Source organism: Saccopteryx leptura, chromosome 4 (genome assembly GCF_036850995.1).
Source record: "Saccopteryx leptura isolate mSacLep1 chromosome 4, mSacLep1_pri_phased_curated, whole genome shotgun sequence".
NCBI lineage: Eukaryota > Metazoa > Chordata > Mammalia > Chiroptera > Emballonuridae > Saccopteryx > Saccopteryx leptura.
Window position 1 is genome coordinate 144577399 of NC_089506.1, and position 18868 is coordinate 144596266.

General features: G+C 47.8%; 1 protein-coding gene and 1 long non-coding RNA gene across 5 annotated transcripts in view; one reads left to right on the forward strand and one right to left on the reverse strand.

Moving 5' to 3' along the window:
* Positions 1-4366, reverse strand: part of LOC136403221 (uncharacterized) — a 20813-nt gene extending 16447 nt beyond the window's left edge. The window contains exon 1 of the long non-coding RNA XR_010751126.1: positions 3999-4366. This is a non-coding gene — a long non-coding RNA (uncharacterized lncRNA). The remainder of the gene's footprint in view (positions 1-3998) is intronic.
* LOC136403220 (uncharacterized) overlaps positions 1-11570 on the forward strand; it is a 16360-nt gene extending 4790 nt beyond the window's left edge. The window contains exons 3-4 of one of the 4 annotated variants that reach the window (XR_010751124.1): positions 9844-10449; positions 10689-11570. Coding sequence is in view for 2 of the 4 variants with exons in the window: in XM_066381806.1 (XP_066237903.1) it covers positions 10689-10861 (173 nt within the window). In the remaining 2 variants the exon portion in view is untranslated. Of the gene's footprint in view, positions 1-277; positions 2296-9843; positions 10450-10688 lie in introns of those variants that run through there. The other 3 variants (XR_010751125.1, XM_066381806.1, XM_066381807.1) reach the window with 3 other exon arrangements.
* The last annotated feature ends 7298 nt before the right edge of the window (positions 11571-18868 follow it).

Genomic DNA, 18868 nt, shown 5'->3' on the forward strand with positions numbered 1-18868 from the left:
CTTCTAGAGACCCCTAGGGGGGCTGCAGGATGGGACTGAACACTCCGTGCGCACACACCCTCCAGCTAAGGTTCTTTCTTCTGGGAAACCAGAGGGACCGGCAGGCGCAGTTGGCCGCCACTTCCTGGTTCAATAAGAAACCCAGGAGGAGGTTGGAGCTCTGACCTCTTCGGGTTCATGACCCAGGCCTCTTTTCCACTACCCCCATTTCAGTGCTGACTAAAGATGATATCTTTACAAATTAGGAACCGACAAGGGTTTATTATCCTCCCTTAAGTGGGGAAATGTGCGAGCCAAAGACGCAGACTCGCAGGCAGTGGCTGGCGCCAGGCACGCAGACCGGCGGAGCTCCCCGGCTCTTCACAGTCCTACACCTGGAGCGCCTTCGCCGAGGCGGGGAACTGAGATTTGGAGGCTTTTCTTTAAGAATTATGATCTTAATTACACCGGAAGCAGAAGCAAATTGGGGGGGAGGGGTGATATTTATGAGACCTAAGGGCGTGTGTGTGTATATATAGATAGATGGATAGATAGATAGATTATAGATATAGGTAATAGATATAGATATAGATATACATAATGTATCCCGCTAAATGTAATTGTAAATGCTTTGGTTGGGAAAGGTTGCAGAAGGTGCCAAGGGATGGCGAGGCCCAAGAGAAACCTAGCAAGGATGAGGATGGACAGAAACCAATTCGTGTATTGCAGATTTACTTTCTCTATCAATCTTTTCAGTTCAAGCAAACAACCATTTCATATGAAAAGGAGACGTAGGTGATCACAGCAGCGGGTAGAGGAAGGAGGGTCTCAGCTTCCCCTAGTCTCCCGATCTCTCCGTCTCCCGCGTTCGGTTCTGTGGCTCACCTGGGCCTAAGAAACCTGATTGTTATTCGGGTGTTAACTAGCTTGAATACCAAACTATATTTCTTTCCTAGAAATATCAGAATATTTGAACTAATTTAAATATTTGAGATCTTACCATTTGCATATTTAACACTGATTTTAGAATGAGTGGAAGGGAGAGAGGGATCTGGTTGTTGTTTCCGCTGTTCCTGCGTACGTACATTGGTTGATTCTTCTATGTGACCTGACAGGAGACTGAACCTGCAACTTGAGCATACAGGACAATGACGCTCTAACCAACTGAGCTAACCGGCCAGGGCCGGAGATTTTTTTCCATTTAAATTATTACTCATTAAAAATCCCAGAATTAAATACACACACACACACACACACACACACACACACACTTTTCATTGAAATCTCCAATTCATCTTGGAAATTATTATCCTTAGCTTTAGATACTGGTTGGAAAAGGGTCTAAAGTGTATTTAGGAAAAGAAGGGGGATCTGGTAAGGGCTAAATTTTTTCTGCATTCTCTACAATGGCTAATTTTGTTTTATTTAAATAAAATGGGAATCTCTTAGTGTTCCTAACGTCAAGAATCTTAGATCAACTTTCTCTCTCTTTTTAAAAATTAAACAAATCTCTAAAATACTCAATAAGCCTGTTTCTTGTCTCAGTTTTGCGAGTATTTTTTTCTGCTTGTGTATACAAACGTGCTCTGTTTGTATACATAAAGTATTCACATCCCAGAGCAAGCCCTTAGCAGTCTGTGTGATGTACAAGTAAACTTGTATTCCAAATAATGAATAAAATAGAACTATATCCTAATGGCATATTTCTCAAGGTATCCTACTGCATATCAAAGTCAACTTTCTCTTTGTAAAATGGAAATTTCACAGTGAAATAATTACAGAAAAAGTAAATTATACTGGGCACACAGCAAGCACCCATCAACCAAATCCAGTTCAGAGGTATTTTTGGGTATTGAAAACACCTTGAAAAATGCAGGGGTTGACAGTTTTTCCTTTCTTGGAAGTGTTGGGTTTCTAAAATGTAACTTTATTTTTAGACTGAAAACCTTATCTAGAATGGTTTCTCATTGTTCCTTGATACTCTGATTTTTATGGACTCTAAACTTATTGTTTTAACATGAAAGAAAATAGAAAAATAAAATGTAAGTGGCAAAATGATGAGATTTCTCTGTACTCCTAATCAAGCTCAAAGTGTAAGCATATTAAACTCTAGTTACAGAAATGTTTCCTGATTTAGAATAGAAAATTAGGCCAGTGAAATTGATTCTTACTCTACAATAAATATTCACGGTTGTTGTGATGAAGTGTTTGTGAAGTAAAGGTGGAGAAAAGCCTCTCATTCTATTCAGGCTTTCCTTAATATATTTCTTTCTTAATTCCTCCTGTTTAGCAAGAAAATTAAGGAATAAAGACAGGCTAAACTGTCATTAGAATGTCTGTGTTCCTTTGTCACACCTGCTTCCCTGTCGGCATGCCTCAGTGTGTGTGTGTGTGTGTGTGTGTGTGTGCGCGCGCGCGCGCACGCTTCCTTTCCTCTTGGATGAGGAGCTTGAAGGAAGGAAGGGTTGCAAGGATGGGATTATTGATCAGAAAGGCACATCATTGCATGTGAAAATGAGGGATACATTTGAAACCCCTCTAAATCTTACCCAGATGCTTATCTGGGCAGAGTGTACTTGTGTGTGATAGCAGGCAGGCTAATTGCACACCTCGCTTAGGAAGAGGGGAAGGCTCCTGCGTCTGTTGTGGCCTTCCTTTCAGCCGGAGTTGAGTCCGCAGGGGCTCAATGAGATTTGGCTCCAGGGAGTAGAACTCCAAGGACACCTGTGTGCATCTGGTTGGAGACAGGTGTGCGTGCACGCGCGCGCGCGTGTGTAAGTGCTTTATCAAAAATTTCTTTGAAAAAACAGTAGTCCTAAAATTCTGCTATGTCATCAATTTGGATCAGGCACCAAGGTCACTAACATGTTCCAGTTCACTCGGGGATCGCGGCAACGTTATTGTTTTTGATGGGAGGAATATGGCTTCTTTCGTGTCTGGCTCTTTATGGTACTTCGTAATAGTTGGGCGAGGCTCTAGCTTACCCCTCCTCCCTTCTAAATCCCCGCAAACAAAACCATTCTACCACTTGAGCCATCTGCCGCAGGTGTACTGGATGGCAGGGGGCCGACCTAACCACACTACAGTCTCTTCTAGGTCGTCACCGCTCTGCATCAAACAAATGAGTCCTGTTTCGCCACTAGGGTGCCGAGGTGGATGGTGGGTGCCGGCCCCCGCTTCTGGCAGCGTTCAGCGCTTAGAAACGTGAGCCAGCTGACAACACACGAAACACAAGCACAGAGAAAACGCGGAGCCCACTGCGCGCTCCCTCCGCTCCCTCCCTCTACTCTCTGTACACATGGACGACACATACAAAGCCTTTACACATTTCAAAGCCCTCGCGACTCTCTGAATCCTTAGTTACTTCTGACGGCCTTCCCCACTGCACATAGCCCCTGGTGTGTGTGTGTCCGCACGCGCGCGCGCGCCGAATGTGCGTGTGTGTTTAAAACGCTTATTGGTAGGCCATCAGCAGCTGATCAGATACAGTAATCCAATAATCTTTTTGAATACACACATTTTCGTTAAAGGTAAAATTTTAAAAACAGAAAAACTGTTAATTTCCAGCGCAAGTCTCACAGCCCCAGTTTCGGTTCCAGGGAACTACAGAGCTGCGCGGCCCGCCCCTTGCCAAACTTTTCCTTTCCAAGGACTGAGCGGGGCGCAAATTGTCACTTCACGATAGAGCAGGGGTTCTTTTGCACGCGTGTGTATGATAGATGGGAGCTATGGGAACGCACAGCAGAAGGAGAAGAGTCGGGGAGCCGGAAGCCCCCCGCAGTCGCTTGGAACCCTTGCAGGACGCGCATGGTGCCCCAAGGCAAGAGCACGGGGTCCAGCCTCCTAGTCGCAAGGCATCCTCTTGGTCCGGCTTTCTGTCTGGAGCCAGCCCGTCGCCCTCACCCCCATTTTCATCATCTTAATAGCTCCAGGTAACGGTGCTCATCTTTCAGGCCTGGGGTCTGGGCGGAGGCTGGATCCTGCCAGGAATCGAACTCCATTGTCCCCAGATTACTTACCTCGAGTGAGGCCCTGACAAACGGTGGCCCAGAAGCGTCAAGTTTTCTCCCCCAGCCGTTGTGTCAGATTTCCCTTCTGTCTGCCGCTCCTCTGGGTAGGCTTGCGCCTCTCTCTCTCTCTCTCTCTCTCTCTCTCTCTCTCTCTCTCTTTCTGTATGTGTGTGTCACACACGAGGATTACTTGTGACTTTTAGAGGCAAAAGCTTGCTTATTCAGAAGAGAGGGAGGGGAGAGGAAGGGGGAGAGGAGGCGGGAGGGAGGAGGGGAAGAAGTAGAGGGATGGAAGATGAGGAGGTGGAGAATCTGAGGTACAGAAGGCATAGGTAAAGGAGGAGGAAGAGGAGGAGAGTTTGGAGGGGTAGGGTGGAGTAATAGAAAATGGGCTGGGATGGGTTGACGAGGAATAAATTGCTCGCCACCCAGCTGCAGTGCGACGCCCCCTGCGTCCCGGGGGAGCCTGTGCGTCAGATCGCAGCGGGCCGAGGCGGGGCAGTACAAAAGCGCCACGGGACCCCTCTTCAGAGCTTCTACCCCAGCTCACCCAGAGCTCAAGGCCGCCCTACGCCGCGAACGCCTGGCCATCCTCGCCTGCGTCTCAGACACGAGCTGGAAGCCCGCACAGTCCCCGCGCGTCCTCACCCTGGCCTCTGGCATCCACCTTAGCCATAGCTCTTGTGCGGGTGCCGCTCATCCGGGCGCCTTCGCACTGCCAGCCTCAGCTTGCATCGTGCATCTCTGTTCACATTTGGGGCACCCCCTCAGCTTTTTGTTTGTTTGGGTCTTAATACAGAGGGGTGTGTGTGTGTGTGTGTGTGTGTGTGTGTGTGTGTGTGTACGGGTGTGCGCGCGCGCGCACGCGCGTTTGTAGCGCGCACGCTCTAGGCTAGAAAAGGGGTGAAATCCCAAAAAAGTAGCTTTTCCTGTAGCTCGGAGCCCACGACCAAGTCCGAACATATTCAATACTTGAGATACTGTTCCGTATCAGGGAGCAAGGTGGGAGCTCACCGGATCATTTCAACTGGGTTTCTATTAATATACAGCAAGAATTGTTCATTACTATTAAATATGAAAATAGGCTTTAAAAAAAGGAAGAGGGAAAAAAAAGAGTAGTTGCAGAGAAAGAAGGGGGTCATTGTAGCAATGGTCAGAAATCAAAAGTGGGTGAAATGGTTTTCTTGGACAAGAGCATCCACGATAGACTAAGGTGGAAGTCAGATTGGTGCAAAACCGATTCATTGCTGTGACGGGATATAAAAAATAGGAGTATGCTCTTCGACATAGAGGATCTGTTAGCTCTCTGTTAAATGTGTTAAACCAGCCCTGTAGAATGATTACGTGGCAGCTTTTAATGTACAAACATGGGAATACTGCTGAGGGTGCGCACTCGCATTTATAAAATTCTCTGTGCGCGCGCGCGCGCACACACACACACACACACACACACACACACACATTTATAAAGAGAAAAAAATTGAACAGCAGCACCCTAAACTCATAAATACGTAAGTTGTCTCAAGCAACTATCCCTTAAATATGTTGATTTTCCTCTGCATTTCCTTGCAGACCTGTAGATGCGACACTCTAGTTATACCATAGGCTAAAAGGACCAACATAATTCTACTTACATTTAAGTTGATGGCACGACATAAAACGCCAGAGGGGAGGGGAAAGCTTCAGAGGCGGGGAGAAGAAGGCTTTTATTAACAACTATATCTCCAGTAGCAGTTTGATTTAAATAATAGCGATGATGTCATGAAAACCATCTTCCTTCTCCCAGGCCAGTGAAACTACTAGAATAACTAGATGGTTAGGTGAAGAATTCATTTGTATAATTAGTTAAGAGATTACTATTGCTATAGAGTGTTAGACCTATTCTGTGGCAAATAAAAAGTCTCTGAACATTAAATTAGAATATTTGGTATGTTTTAGAATCTGACTACCTGCCAAATCTTGTTCTAGAATGAGAATAATAAAATATTGCTAGTTTGTACCCGCCCTAGTTTTGAAGAAAAGTGGAACAAAGTTGTTCTTTAAAAATTATGTTAGCTGTAGACAAATAAAAATATTTCCCTTCAGTAAAATGAGCCAGTAGGCAATCTATTAAATGAGGATATATCTTACTAATTTTTAGAGAAGTTTTAAAAATTCTTTGACAAAACGGTGAGAGGGAGGAAGTAGAAAGCACGAGGAACCTGGCCCAGCCTGCACTTCGGCCGTTGCCCCAGGAGCGCGCGCTCTGAGCACACAGTACCTGCACTTCGGCCGTTGCCCCAGGAGCGCGCGCTCTGAGCACACAGTACCTGCACTTCGGTCATGGCTCCAGGAGCGCGCGCTCTGAGCACACAGTACCTGCACTTCGGTCATGGCTCCAGGAGCGCGCGCTCTGAGCACACAGTACCTGCACTTCGGTCATGGCTCCAGGAGCGCGCGCTCTGAGCACACAGTACCTGCACTTCGGTCATGGCTCCAGGAGCGCGCGCTCTGAGCACACAGTACCTGCACTTCGGCCGTTGCTCCAGGAGCGCGCGCTCTGAGCACACTGTACCCTGTGCTCCAGCATCCATGTGGTTCGGGGCTGATTTCCACCGATGGGAGGCTCACCCACACGTTCTCCCGTGAGTCAGCCACACGTTTCGCAGTCAGAATTTGTATAAGGGCAACATGCAGGCTCCACTACAATGGCATGACGGAGATGGAACTTAAAGTTGTATTATTTAACAACTGCTTCATAATTCATTTCTTTGCTTATGAGTATTATTTTAGAGAATTTGCCTTTTTTTTTTTTTTAATTATTAGCCAGTGTTTGCTTCTAATGAGGCTCAGAATTAGGTTCTCGGAGGAAGGGGAGGTAGCTCAAGGTACAGCTTCGAGGCACAGAATAACTCATGTTAAAGAAAGGCAGAGGAGGAGGAAAGAAACTGGGATATATTTAAATAGGGCCTGGCAGTTTGCAGAACTTTTCTTCTTTATAGTTTTGGCAGTGAACTTTATAAATTAAATTTCTTTTTTTTCTTTTAAATCATCTAAAATCTCAGAGATATTATCTTCCTTACTAGAAAAATTCCCCCAAAGGCTTTCATTATGCACAAGTAGCCACTGATGTCCCACTGATGCATGACCTGCCCCATTCCCAGGTTTGGGACACTTTATTGGGACTTAAGAAAACTCCCCAAACCTAAACTGGTTTAGTGGCAATCACACTGAGGAGCTTTCTTTTAAGTTTATTAGTCTTTTAATCATCACATGATTAGACAGAACTGGTAACTTGAAAGCACAACTTGATTCTGGGCAAGATCATTTTGTCCTTTTGGCATAACACTGTCGTTGTATCTCCCAGTTCCACCCAAGAGCAGATGGCGGCATGTCAGGACTGGTACCTCTCCAGACCACTACAGGGTCTTCATGGCAGATGAGATCCAGCAAATGGGATTCATGAAGAAACTCATGGGGTAGGGGTACAGGTACTGCGTCCTGACTCTTTTTGTTGAGAGCTCCAGTGATAACAATTAGTAGCTTCTGCAGCACCAAGGAAAGCAATGATTCATTACTGAACAGTTTTGACCATGACATATTTAATGGAACAAATTTTGTTTTAAAAATTCCCCTGCAGCTATTACTCTTTCCCTGTTTACCATTTATAAGATTTTAAAATCTCATTTATAGGTAGCCAATACAAAGGTGTTACAATTAACACAGAATTATAGGAGCAGTGTGGGGGGGCATGTAATGATCAGAGTAAAGGGTCTTCAGTTTTACCTGGCAGCCTTACCTCTGTAAATGAGAGCTACTCCAGAAAAAGGTTCATGTTTGAATAGTTGCAACTTAAGTCTTTGTAAGTGTGAGTTTTTAAAATTTATTTATTTATCTATCTAGTTATTTATTTATTTTAATGAGGAGGGAGAGAGAGAGAAGGGGGAGGAGGAGCAGGAAGCATCAACTCTCATACGTGCCTTGACCAGGCAAGCCCAGAATCGAACTGGAGACCTCAGCATTCCAGGGCGACGCTTTATCCACTGCGCCACCACAGGTCAGGCCAGTGTGAGTTTTTAGTTGAATTCAGCAGTGTAAAATGAGTTGGGATACATGCCCAAGTCTCCTATGAATGACCACTTGAACACCCTGCCCCGCCATTCTCCTCAGTTCCTGTCAGTACTCTTCAAGACTCTGCTCTTAACCGTCCTATCAGTCAGACCCCTTTAAGAGGATAGACTAGTTCTTTTGGGACTAAACACAGAGACTCAGATTTACCTGCGTGTTGCTAACTGAACAGTATTCCTATTTCATCACTTAAAATTAAGCCCACTCCCCAAATTAAGCATTTTGCTGCTGAAGGCTCAAACTCCTCCTCTGATCTCTAAGGGTTCAAACCAGCCCTGTCCTTGCAGGATGGCTCGATTGGATGGAGCGTCGTCCCAAAACACAAAGGTTGCGAGGTCCGTTCCCGGTCAGGGCACGTACAGGAACATCTCTCTCTCTCTCTCTCTCTCTCTCTTCCTTTCTCTCCAAAAATAGTAATTTTTTTTCCCCCCAAAGGAAGCTCTGAACCAGCCCTTAGCGACGAATTCCATAAAGGTGCCCACAAGTGAACTGAAAGTTTGGAGAGGGAAATGTCACCATTACTTTTTTTCTTTATTTTTTTTAGTTTCTCCCTAATAAAATGGAGGCTGGTGGTATTTGTAATTCCCTTCTACAGCTTACCAAAATTGGTAAAATGGTTTTAATTCTAAATGAACAGGAGTCCCGTGGTTTCGCATCTTAGAAAGGGCCCTGGGCTGGCTATCTTCGGCTGATTTTTAGAGACCTGCGCTGCGGACGCGGTTCTCAGGTGCAGCTACAGAGATGGAGGCGGGGCTCCCTGTTGCCTATGAAGTTCTTTTACCTAGAATATGCTGATTTTGCGTCCTCACACTCAGCCACACTCGCAGGGAATCGGTAGGCTAATAAAAGGCAAATAGTCTTGGAGTGGAACCCCACAGTTCCAGCCAGAGGAACTTGGGTCAGAAAATGGAGGTGGGGGCCAACCCCTTACTCCCCTTGCGCCTGGACTTCAGGCCGAGGGCACTGCTGTTGGCGACCTCAGCTGAACACTCAGGGAGGGGACGCTGGGGCTAAGCCCAGCGCCCAGGCCTGCCTGTGCCCCTCTCTGGGACACTCTGACCTGGGCTGCCATTCCGCCTGGTCTTTTCCAGAAAAGAACCCCCCCCCCCCCCCCCCCCCCCCACACACCTGCTTCTGCGGATCAAGTACACCTGACACCAGATGTAATCAACAACAACAACAAAAAAAAAAACAAAAAAAAAAAAAAAAAAAGGAAAAGGAAAGAGAAAACTCACCTTTCTTAATTCCGTTTGGTAAGAGCCCAAGAGCCCGGGCTGCCAAGTCTGTTACGTAAGGTCAGCCCAGGCTGGCACCTGTGCGGCGCTGGCGCTGAAGCGCGTCCTGGCGGCGCTCGGGCCTGGAACGTGGGCTCGGCAGCCAGGGCCGCAGGGAGAGGAGCGAGTTCCGGGGCTGGGGGGCAGCGCCTCGATTTAGAGAGGTGGGGGTGGGTGGGGACGGAATCTTGAACTGGATGCTTTAGGGTGGCTTCCCAGTACCTTGGGGATGCAAAAACTCAAAGCCGCGGTTTCGAGGATCCAGAGTCCTCTCAAGAAACATCCTGACCCCCCTCACTTCTCCGGGCGGGTGGGCTCCTTGGGGCACACCCTCAGCTTTACTGCGGGCCGCCCAGCCACCTGCAGCAGGGCCTCCGGGCCTCGCTCTCGGCCAGCGCCCGCCAACTGGCTGCTATTGATGGTAACTTTGGAGGCACCACGACGGGGCCTGATAGGGCGCCCCTTTCCTGCAGGCGGACAGTGGCTTCGTCAACCCGCCATCATCAACCCAACAAGAGGAGCGCTGTCCCACAGTGAGGGGGCGTCAGATGCCTTTTGCCTTAATTGAGCAGTTTGAGCAAACGGTGGGTAACGCGCAGAATCCCGCTCTCCCAAAGACCCGAACGTGCAGGTCTTAGGAAACCGGCATCAACGACTTTGTGGAAAAGGTCGGTATACAAATTGTTAGGATGTTCACCCCTCCCGCAAACTCCTGCTCTCAGGATGAACCGAAAGGCCTCGGACCCTTGTAAACTCCTCTGACAGAACCTGTATTAATGTTTCCAATATTTTTCTCCAAACCAATTACGAGCCCCTCAGGTGACTGGTCCACCTACCAGGACACCATGTCAAAGGAACTTGTCATGACTGTTTGCAAATACCATGAATCTGGACAGTGCTATTGGAGTAAAACTGACTTCGCTTCCTGCAGTTCTCAGGGGTTTATTTAAGGCCCTGAGACAGGACTCCGTCAGTTTATTGTGGAAAATGGTTTTGAGTTTTTTTAAAGCTACATTTTACGTTCTGTGTGGATCTTTTAAAAACAAAACAAAAAGAAAATCACGCGCACTCGGCGAGAGGTAAGGACCTTCCCTTGACATTTGCAGATACACCCTTACTCGCGGGTCAAAATGACCAGGGTAGATTTCATGGCGTCCTTCTCAACCACCCCTCCCTTTCCCAGACCGCCTCAACAGTCAAGAGAAACGTCGTCGTTTCTCTTTCCTCTACCAGTTTCAAAGACATCTGGCTCTTTTTATTTTCTTTTTTCGTACTCCGTAGCCTAAATAAATATTCTTTTACTTTCGTGTGATCCTAGGACGGTGTGGACCTGAGGCGGTCTCCCGGTGGCTACCAAGTTGGTTGGAGAAATCTGCCCCAGGACCGGTTTGCTGGAGAGGCCAGAACGCGCGCAGCCCAGCCTGCAAACGCTGGCGCGGAGCCGGGCCCGCCGACCTGCACTCGCAGAATGTTATCTGCACAGCAACGTAGCAAGCCCCACAAACAGAAATTAAAGCGTCAAGCCACTATACCTTGCCCCAGGTTACTCAGGCGTCTCCCATTTTGGATATGCTGGAAGTGTTGGGTTTGGGGAGGTTTGCTTTGGCTGGGTTCGGGTTGCCTATATAAGCCCTGCTGGAGTACTGTACTGAGCAACGGGCTTTGATGGACTCGGTGTTAATTAACGCGCGGCTAATTTGAGCTCAAGGAGCGGGAAGCGGAATGTCGCGCCGCGAGCCGCGAGGGGCCAGTGACCTCTAGTGGACGCGAGGGGATATGCAGCTCGGGCTAGTTTGCACGCAGAGCTTCAGAGCCGAGAAAACAGCCCGCGCGGATGCCTGACGACTTGGAAGGTGCGAGTGTCCAATTTAAGAGGAAAAAAGCCCTCAGCAAGTGATGCAGAGCAAGGGCCCTAGCTCTTCTGATCTATCTGAAATCTAAACCCAAGGCGCTTACAAACACAAACACAAATAATTATTTACCGTTCTTTTGGACGAGTGAGAGAGAGCCCATGGAAAAGGTTAGAGAAGTAAGCTTAAGAAGTTTGTTTCAGCCCTGGTCGGCTAGCTCGGTTGGTTAGAGCTTCGAGCCGAAGCACAGAGTTGCCGGTTCGATCCCCAGTCAGGGCACATGCACGAACAGGTCAGTGTTCCTTCTCTCTCTCTCCTCTCCCTCTCTCCTCTCTCTTCGCTAAAATCAATAATAATAATAAAACAAAAGAATCCAAAAAACTTTGGGTTCTGAACCCAAAAGAAAGCAGGGCTTTCAAAGCTCCAGGGTCTTCAGCTAGTCAGGGAAAGGAGTTGGAATGTGCTTTTGTAAACAAAATTCATCAGTCCTCCTAAGACCTATTTTTGCTTTAAAGAATAGAAATAAAGAAAGAAGATACTTGGTTGGCTCAACCAGAGGAAAGAGAAGAAGTGTGTGGAATAGCCCAGATAACTCCAAGTCTACACCCCTGAGGCAAATAAGCAGGCAACACTACACAAATAACAATAACACCAAAGAGCCATTTCACATAATAAACATAAAGAAAAAGACCAGGGGGGTATAAAATAACCTGGTTTCCTTCACCCCTTCCAGTCATTTCAACAGTTAGCTAAACTTGTGTAGAGGTTGTTTGGGAAAAAGACCTTCCCCGCACAGCGGAGGTCAGAGGCAAAAACAAAAAGCAAAGCAAGGGTGATTCAGGCCGAATGCCCCTTTGTTGAATAAAGAGAATTCTGCATTTTATCATTTCCCTTTCCGCTCACAGAGGCAGAACGCAAAAGCTGGCGAGGCCTCACTAAATCCCACGACCCGCCGCCTGTGAGCTCAGGCTTCCGTCGTCTGGCAGTGGCTGAGCTATCTTCGCCGACCACCGTGCCAGGCTGGACACCTTCTCCCGGGTCCTGTCCTCAGGGCACTGGAGGGTTTCTTAGTCTCCTTTCCTCACACACACTCTTACACTGAGGGCCGAGGCCGCATTATTTGCGGCTCCCAGCGGAATGTGGAAGAGACCCCGTCCCCGGGGGCGGGTACGCCCAATCTGGGAGGCGGATATGGGAACCCTGAGGCATTCTCTCTCCGCAGCAGCGAGCACCTCCCACCCCGGGGTGCTTCCACACTTCCTGGGGCCGAGGGTCCGCGCCTAGGGCGCAGTAGTCAGATTGCATTGCCCTGTACCTCGGGAAGCGCGTCTGGGGCTCGGGGTCTGGGGACAGCAGCGTCGGGGAGCGACAGTGGAGTTGGGGCAGCCACCCTTGGCGGACAGAATCAAGTCTGTGTAGCGAGGGAGTAGCAGGAGCAGAACCGGGAACTGGGACGGGAAGCAAGGCAGTGTTATTTCTCCGAAATTTCCTCTCTCCTCTTCCCGCCTTCGGTGACGCCCTGGAAATAAATCGCAAAGCTGGGAGGCTTGCGGAAGCAGCAAGGCCTCGCCTGGCAGGGCTGTGGCTGGGTTTCCGAGTAGAGTCTGGGAGTGGGAGACTCCGAGTAGAGTCTGTCGAGAGAGGAGCTGTGATCCCCTCCCTTCCCGGCCAGAGACATTGAGGGCCCCTCAGGAGTTGGTCCTTGTGAGTGGGAACGTCGAGAGTCGAGAGTCGGAAGTCAGCCGTAGGACACAGCCGTGGCTGCCCAGAGCAAAGCTGTCAGGTTGCAGTGCGGCGCTGGGGGTGGGTGACTGTGCCCCAGCAGGGCCAGGAATGCGCCATGAAAATCAACCCACGGGAACCGAATATTTTAAAGAGCTGTATTTCTTTGCAGTTCGAAAGGGAAGGATTGAGAGCTGCTTAAGAAAAAAAGAGTATTTTAAGTCCCAAATATAAAATAAATGTTACATCAAAAATACAATAATAAAATAAAAATTTTAATAGAAAAACACGAATTGTAATAGTTCAAGGAACGATCTCTTCAGTAAACTGGAAACAAAACGATTTTTAACGTAAAACTCCCAGAACTTGGCCCGCACAGCAGCGTGTCTCGGGTGGTGGGTTTGTTTCCCTACCTCGCTGCGCCGCTGGAGACTCCTATAACCCCGGGGTAGAAAACCCATAAACTTCGGAATCAAATAAGGAAAAAACAAAAATCAAACAAAAAAAAACCCCCAAAAACTTGTAGCGCCAGGATCAACTCATGTTCCTGCAACCTTGCTTAACCTCCTTGCCCCCAAGAGGGGGCGAGAATTAATCCTGGCACCGCTTGGGGCGCACGGAGCGTCAGTGCTGTGTGTTGGCCAGGAGACCGCGCACTGGGGTCAGAGGTGGGGAGGTGTGTGTGCCCAGGAGACTGCACGCTGGGGTCAGAAGTGGGGAGGTGTGTGTGCCCAGGAGACTGCACGCTGGGGTCAGAGGTGGGGAGGTGTGTGTGCCCAGGAGACTGCACGCTGGGGTCAGAGGTGGGAGGTGTGCCCAGGAGACTGCACGCTGGGGTCAGAGGTGGGGAGGTGTGTGTGCCCAGGAGACTGCACGCTAGGGTCAGAGGTGGGGAGGTGTGCCCAGGAGACTGCACGCTGGGGTCAGAGGTGGGGAGGTGTGTGTGCCCAGGAGACTGCACGCTAGGGTCAGAGGTGGGAGGTGTGCCCAGGAGACTGCACGCTGGGGTCAGAGGTGGGGAGGTGTGTGTGCCCAGGAGACTGCACGCTGGGGTCAGAGGTGGGGAGGTGTGCCCAGGAGACTGCACGCTGGGGTCAGAGGTGGGGAGGTGTGTGTGCCCAGGAGACTGCACGCTGGGGTCAGAGGTGGGGAGGTGTGTGTGCCCAGGAGACTGCACGCTGGGGTCAGAGGTGGGGAGGTGTGGCCAGGAGACTGCACGCTGGGGTCAGAGGTGGGGAGGTGTGCCCAGGAGACTGCACGCTGGGGTCAGAGGTGGGGAGGTGTGCCCAGGAGACTGCACGCTGGGGTCAGAGGTGGGGAGGTGTGCCCAGGAGACTGCACGCTGGGGTCAGAGGTGGGAGGTGTGGCCAGAAGACTGCACGCTGGGGTCAGAGGTGGGGAGGTGTGGCCAGGAGACTGCACGCTGGGGTCAGAGGTGGGAGTTGTACCTAGTTCCGAGCAGTCTCCAGATCGGAGTCCTGCCAGGCTTGGGCTCTTGTAAACTTGGGGACTTACCTTTGGCTGGGTAGCAGCCCTTTTCGCCCTGCATCAGAAGCAAAGTGAGCACTCTCCTTCTTGAAAACTGGAATTGACCAAGAGCATACCTGAGCCCAACAGGCCGTCAGAGACCCCGTCTCAGGACCGAGCCTACAGTTTCATCTTTGTCAGTGGCGCTCACAGCAGCCTTCCCCAGTCAACCTCTCCGTGGGCGCGGGTGAGGAACAGTCCCCAGGTTATTCTGGAGAGTCAAAACAGCGACTTTCGGGCCCTCACTGAGGTCTGGCACCCCAGGCTACTAATGCAGGCCCTGAATGTCTCCACCAGGGAAGAGAAACCAGGGCTTCTTTTACGGTTTACAATACCCAGCAGTCCGGCGTTGCTGTTCAAGGGGCCCTTTCTCAAATGGTTCAGATTCGACATCTTTGCACAATGATTTAAAAAGAAGGGACTTCAATAGTTTGGCCCCTAGACTTTCTGAGAACTTGGCCAGCGAGCGGTCACCATGTCCCCACTCACCCCGCCCACCCCACTCCTGGCGGGAGTGGGGAGAATCAAAGGCAGGGCCACCGCTTCCTCCGCACCTCCCGGAGGTTCTCCTGCTGCCGCTGGGAACCGAACCACAACCTCCTGTCACCAAGTTTATTTGGGAAATTGCAAAAAAAAAAAAAAAAAAAAAATCTGGTCTCCGGAATAAGTGACGTGTGGCCCTGGAGACACAGTCAGAGGCTCAGAGTGCCCACGGGCTGGCGAGACCTCGGGACGAGGAACCGGGTGTGCAGAGGGGGCGCCCCCGGACCCCAGCCCGCAGGATCGCGGACGCTGTGGGCAGAGTGGGGCTCGGATACTCCCCCGGGTCCAGGCTGTTACATCCTTCTCAGTCTTACTCAGCTTCAGTTAGAGATTGTATGTGTAGAGTGATTTAGAAAATTAATTTGGACAATTTAATATAATATATATTATATATATTATATACATTATATATATTATATATATGAAAACCCCGAAGAGCTTTTTTCTCATCTTTTCTTCAAATGGCAAAATGTTATTGCCTGGGCGGCCGGAGGGAGGGCTGGTGGAGAGACTGAGGCGTGGTACCCGAGGGGTGAAAGGGAAGTTTTCACTGCCTCTTGTTCCCTCTCACAACGTCTCACATGACGACCAAGATGATGACCTGAGCGGATGGAAGTCTGTGCGCAGACCCTCGGTGCCGTTTGGGAAAATCTTGCGAGTCGAGCCGAAGGAACTGAGATTCCCGTTCTGAAACTTGTGGATGACGGAAGGATAAGTGCCTCACGCACACTTCGGGAACGCGCCTTCGGAACGCCGGGACCCGCCTCTGAAACTCGTTAAGGGCGTTCCATCGCATTCTGGCGTTGCCGCCCTCGCGGACCCTCCAGCGCTGCCCTCTTCCATTTGCTCTTCCCGCTTTTCTCAGCCCATCCCCGGAGTTGCTCCCGCCGAACCCCCGCAGAGGAACTTCCCCGTGCGGTCCGAAGACACTTTCTAGGACGCCCGCGGGACTCTGCGCTTCGGGCTGAGGCTTTGCAACTTGGGAGGGGCGCTGAGAACTCAGCCTTCTCCGGGACCGGGTATCTGGGTCGGGGGAAGGTGGGGAGGATCCCCTGCAAAGAGGCCCGTAAGAGCTGCCGTCGCTGTGAGCTGGGCGGAGGAAAATCTCCTGAACTCAGCTTCCCATCTGCTTTAGATGAACTTTAAAGAGCCTTATTCTTTTAGTATTGATTATTGATTCCCCCATCCCATATATCTCTTGTCTTCTCCGCCACACCACAACCCCCCCCCCCCCCGCCCAGGTTAATTTAAAAGAACCCTAAAATGATGTCGGAGACAGAATTTACCTGCCCATACATTGCTGGTAATGGGAAAATTATTTTCACCTAATTTTTATTTCTATTGATTAAAAAAATACCTGGGAAGTACTTGGCTCTCAGTGGGGTCAGCAGGTTTTTGCGGTCGGGCCACATTCCAGCACTCTCGGTACTCTCCGACCTTGACGCCCAGCTGCCCCTTTGGGGAACGCTGGAGTAGAAGCTGTGGGTAGCGAAGGCGGAATTGACTTCCACTACGGAAACGGGGTACAAGGTTTGCTCGCGTTCTCACCCATTCAATGCTCTTCCCAGGGAAAGCGTCAACTCCTGTGTGATGTTAATTCTGCCACCCTCCAGCTCTCCCTGGTCATCCCCTCAGACCGCTGCAACACACTCAGGCATTTTGCAACTCTCCTTGGTAGTTTATTTTCGAATTTTGAGTTTACAATTGTGGAAGATAAAATGATCTAAAAGAGAAATAAAATACCAGGAATAAAGATTATAAAAAAATGAGTCCCTCACAGGTTGTTGTAATAATGCCAATGCACAGGAAAAATTAAGTAATAATAAAATTTTATGCTTTAGAAATTAGTTTTAATTTTATTACTTCTTATATAAAAAATCTTTCTATTCAATAATTTTTTGTATTTAATGTATTTCATTCAAGACAAATGAGATAAAATTATAAGATTATAGATTCATCCTCTACATTATGATATATGATAATAAAGTACACTTAAATTTTTAAAAATAAATGTGTCAAAATATGCATGCACAATATTCATGTGGGGAGAGCATGTACTTATTAAATAAAGTCACTTTCTTTTTGGATTCTTTTTATTCTCCTCTTCTTTTTTCCCCCATCTCTACTTTTTTCTCATTCTTTTCTCTCTTTCTGCTATTTCTCCTCTTCCACCTTCCATGTTTTCTTGTTCTTGGAAACTCTTCCTAAGACACACAAGAAAATAAGCCTTAATAGTTTTTTTTCTTCAAGTGGTATTTTGAAAAAAATAACAAAAGAAATATCTTCTGATATGCCAATTTGAATGTCATTTCAGATTGTTGCAGATATTCAGGACAGTATGTGCAATCCCAAAAAAGGTCTTTTCTGGTAGCTGTTTTTTAAAATGTTTTTTATTGATTTTAGAGAGAAAAAAGAAGGGAGAAAGAGAGTGAGAGACATCAATTTGCTGTTCCACTTATTTATGCATTCATTAGTTGAGTCCTATATGTGCCCTGACCAGAGGCGGATTTAATTGCGGGACTCATGCCCTGGGCCTCGACTTGGGAAGGGCCCTGCAAAACCTCAGCTTTACACTTGTTTCTAATGACAAGGGGCCCAATATTTTCTTCTGCACCCAGGGCCTCAGCTGACCTTAATCCCCCTCTGGCCCTGAGCCAGGCTTGAACCCACAACCTTGGAATATTGGGATAATGTTCATACCAACTGAGTGACCCAGCCAGGGCTATGGTAGCTATTTTTTAAGATGTTGACTTTCAGTTACAACAGATTTATCATTGGGTTAAGATTAAATTAAAATAGATACCATAATATTAATAAATAATATATTAAAGCTGCTATTGTGATAGCCACTGCAACCATTTCAATTAAGGAAAGCACAAAGTGTTGTGAGACACAATCAGCAGTGGATGCAATCACAGCACACATTCGCACATGAGGAAAATGTAATTTATTGTAGCCTTAAGAAAAAAAAGTTCATTTGCTTTGAAGTGTCATGCATTCTATTGCAGCAAGAAAACATTTATATTTTCATGTAAAACTACTGTAGAACCAATATTTGGAATGCTGTTATTTTTTGCATAAAATAATTTTGTCCTTATGACTTGTCATTTGATGCTCCATTCCCACTTGGCTCCCTCATCCACTAAACTTAGCTCTCCTTCTTTCTAGTTTTCTTGCTCTCTGTCTTCTAAGGCAGTGATTATATCATGAGATAAAATGAAATCATGATAATGTATTAATTATTATAAATGTGTTAATGTTCAAACCCAAAGCCACAGTCTCTTCAAGCTTTCCAGTTCAGATATAGATTCTGATGAATGTGTTTTTAGGGACCACTCTTGCTTTTGTTGTCTAACTTCAAGTGCTGGACACATAGTTATACCACATAGGCTCACTTTTTTAAGGCTGGCCTGTCTTCATGCTTCAACTCATCAGTGCAATTGTGAAGAAAGCCCATTAGGGAAAGAACTGAAACATATATCTCAAGAACATAAGATTGCTGAATAAAAAAATGACAAAGACAGAATTAGTATCTAGACAGTTTGGAAACCCAGTTTCTAGCTCTTAGACATTAATTTAAACTATTTGGCTTGTTGTTAGAAACACTATTCTTCTCCTATGTTAAGTCCACATTCACTTTTCTGTATTCAGAACTTTCCTCAGAACTTTTACCATTGTTGTTCCTTATGATGGGAACACATCCTCAGAAATTAACATGACTGCATTCTTCCCACTGCATTTTCAGGAAGCGTTCTCAGGACAAACCTACTACATCAATCTTTTTCTGCCACATTCATATTTTTAAAATAACATCTATAACATTGGAAAGCACTTTGTTTCTATATTTATTTATACT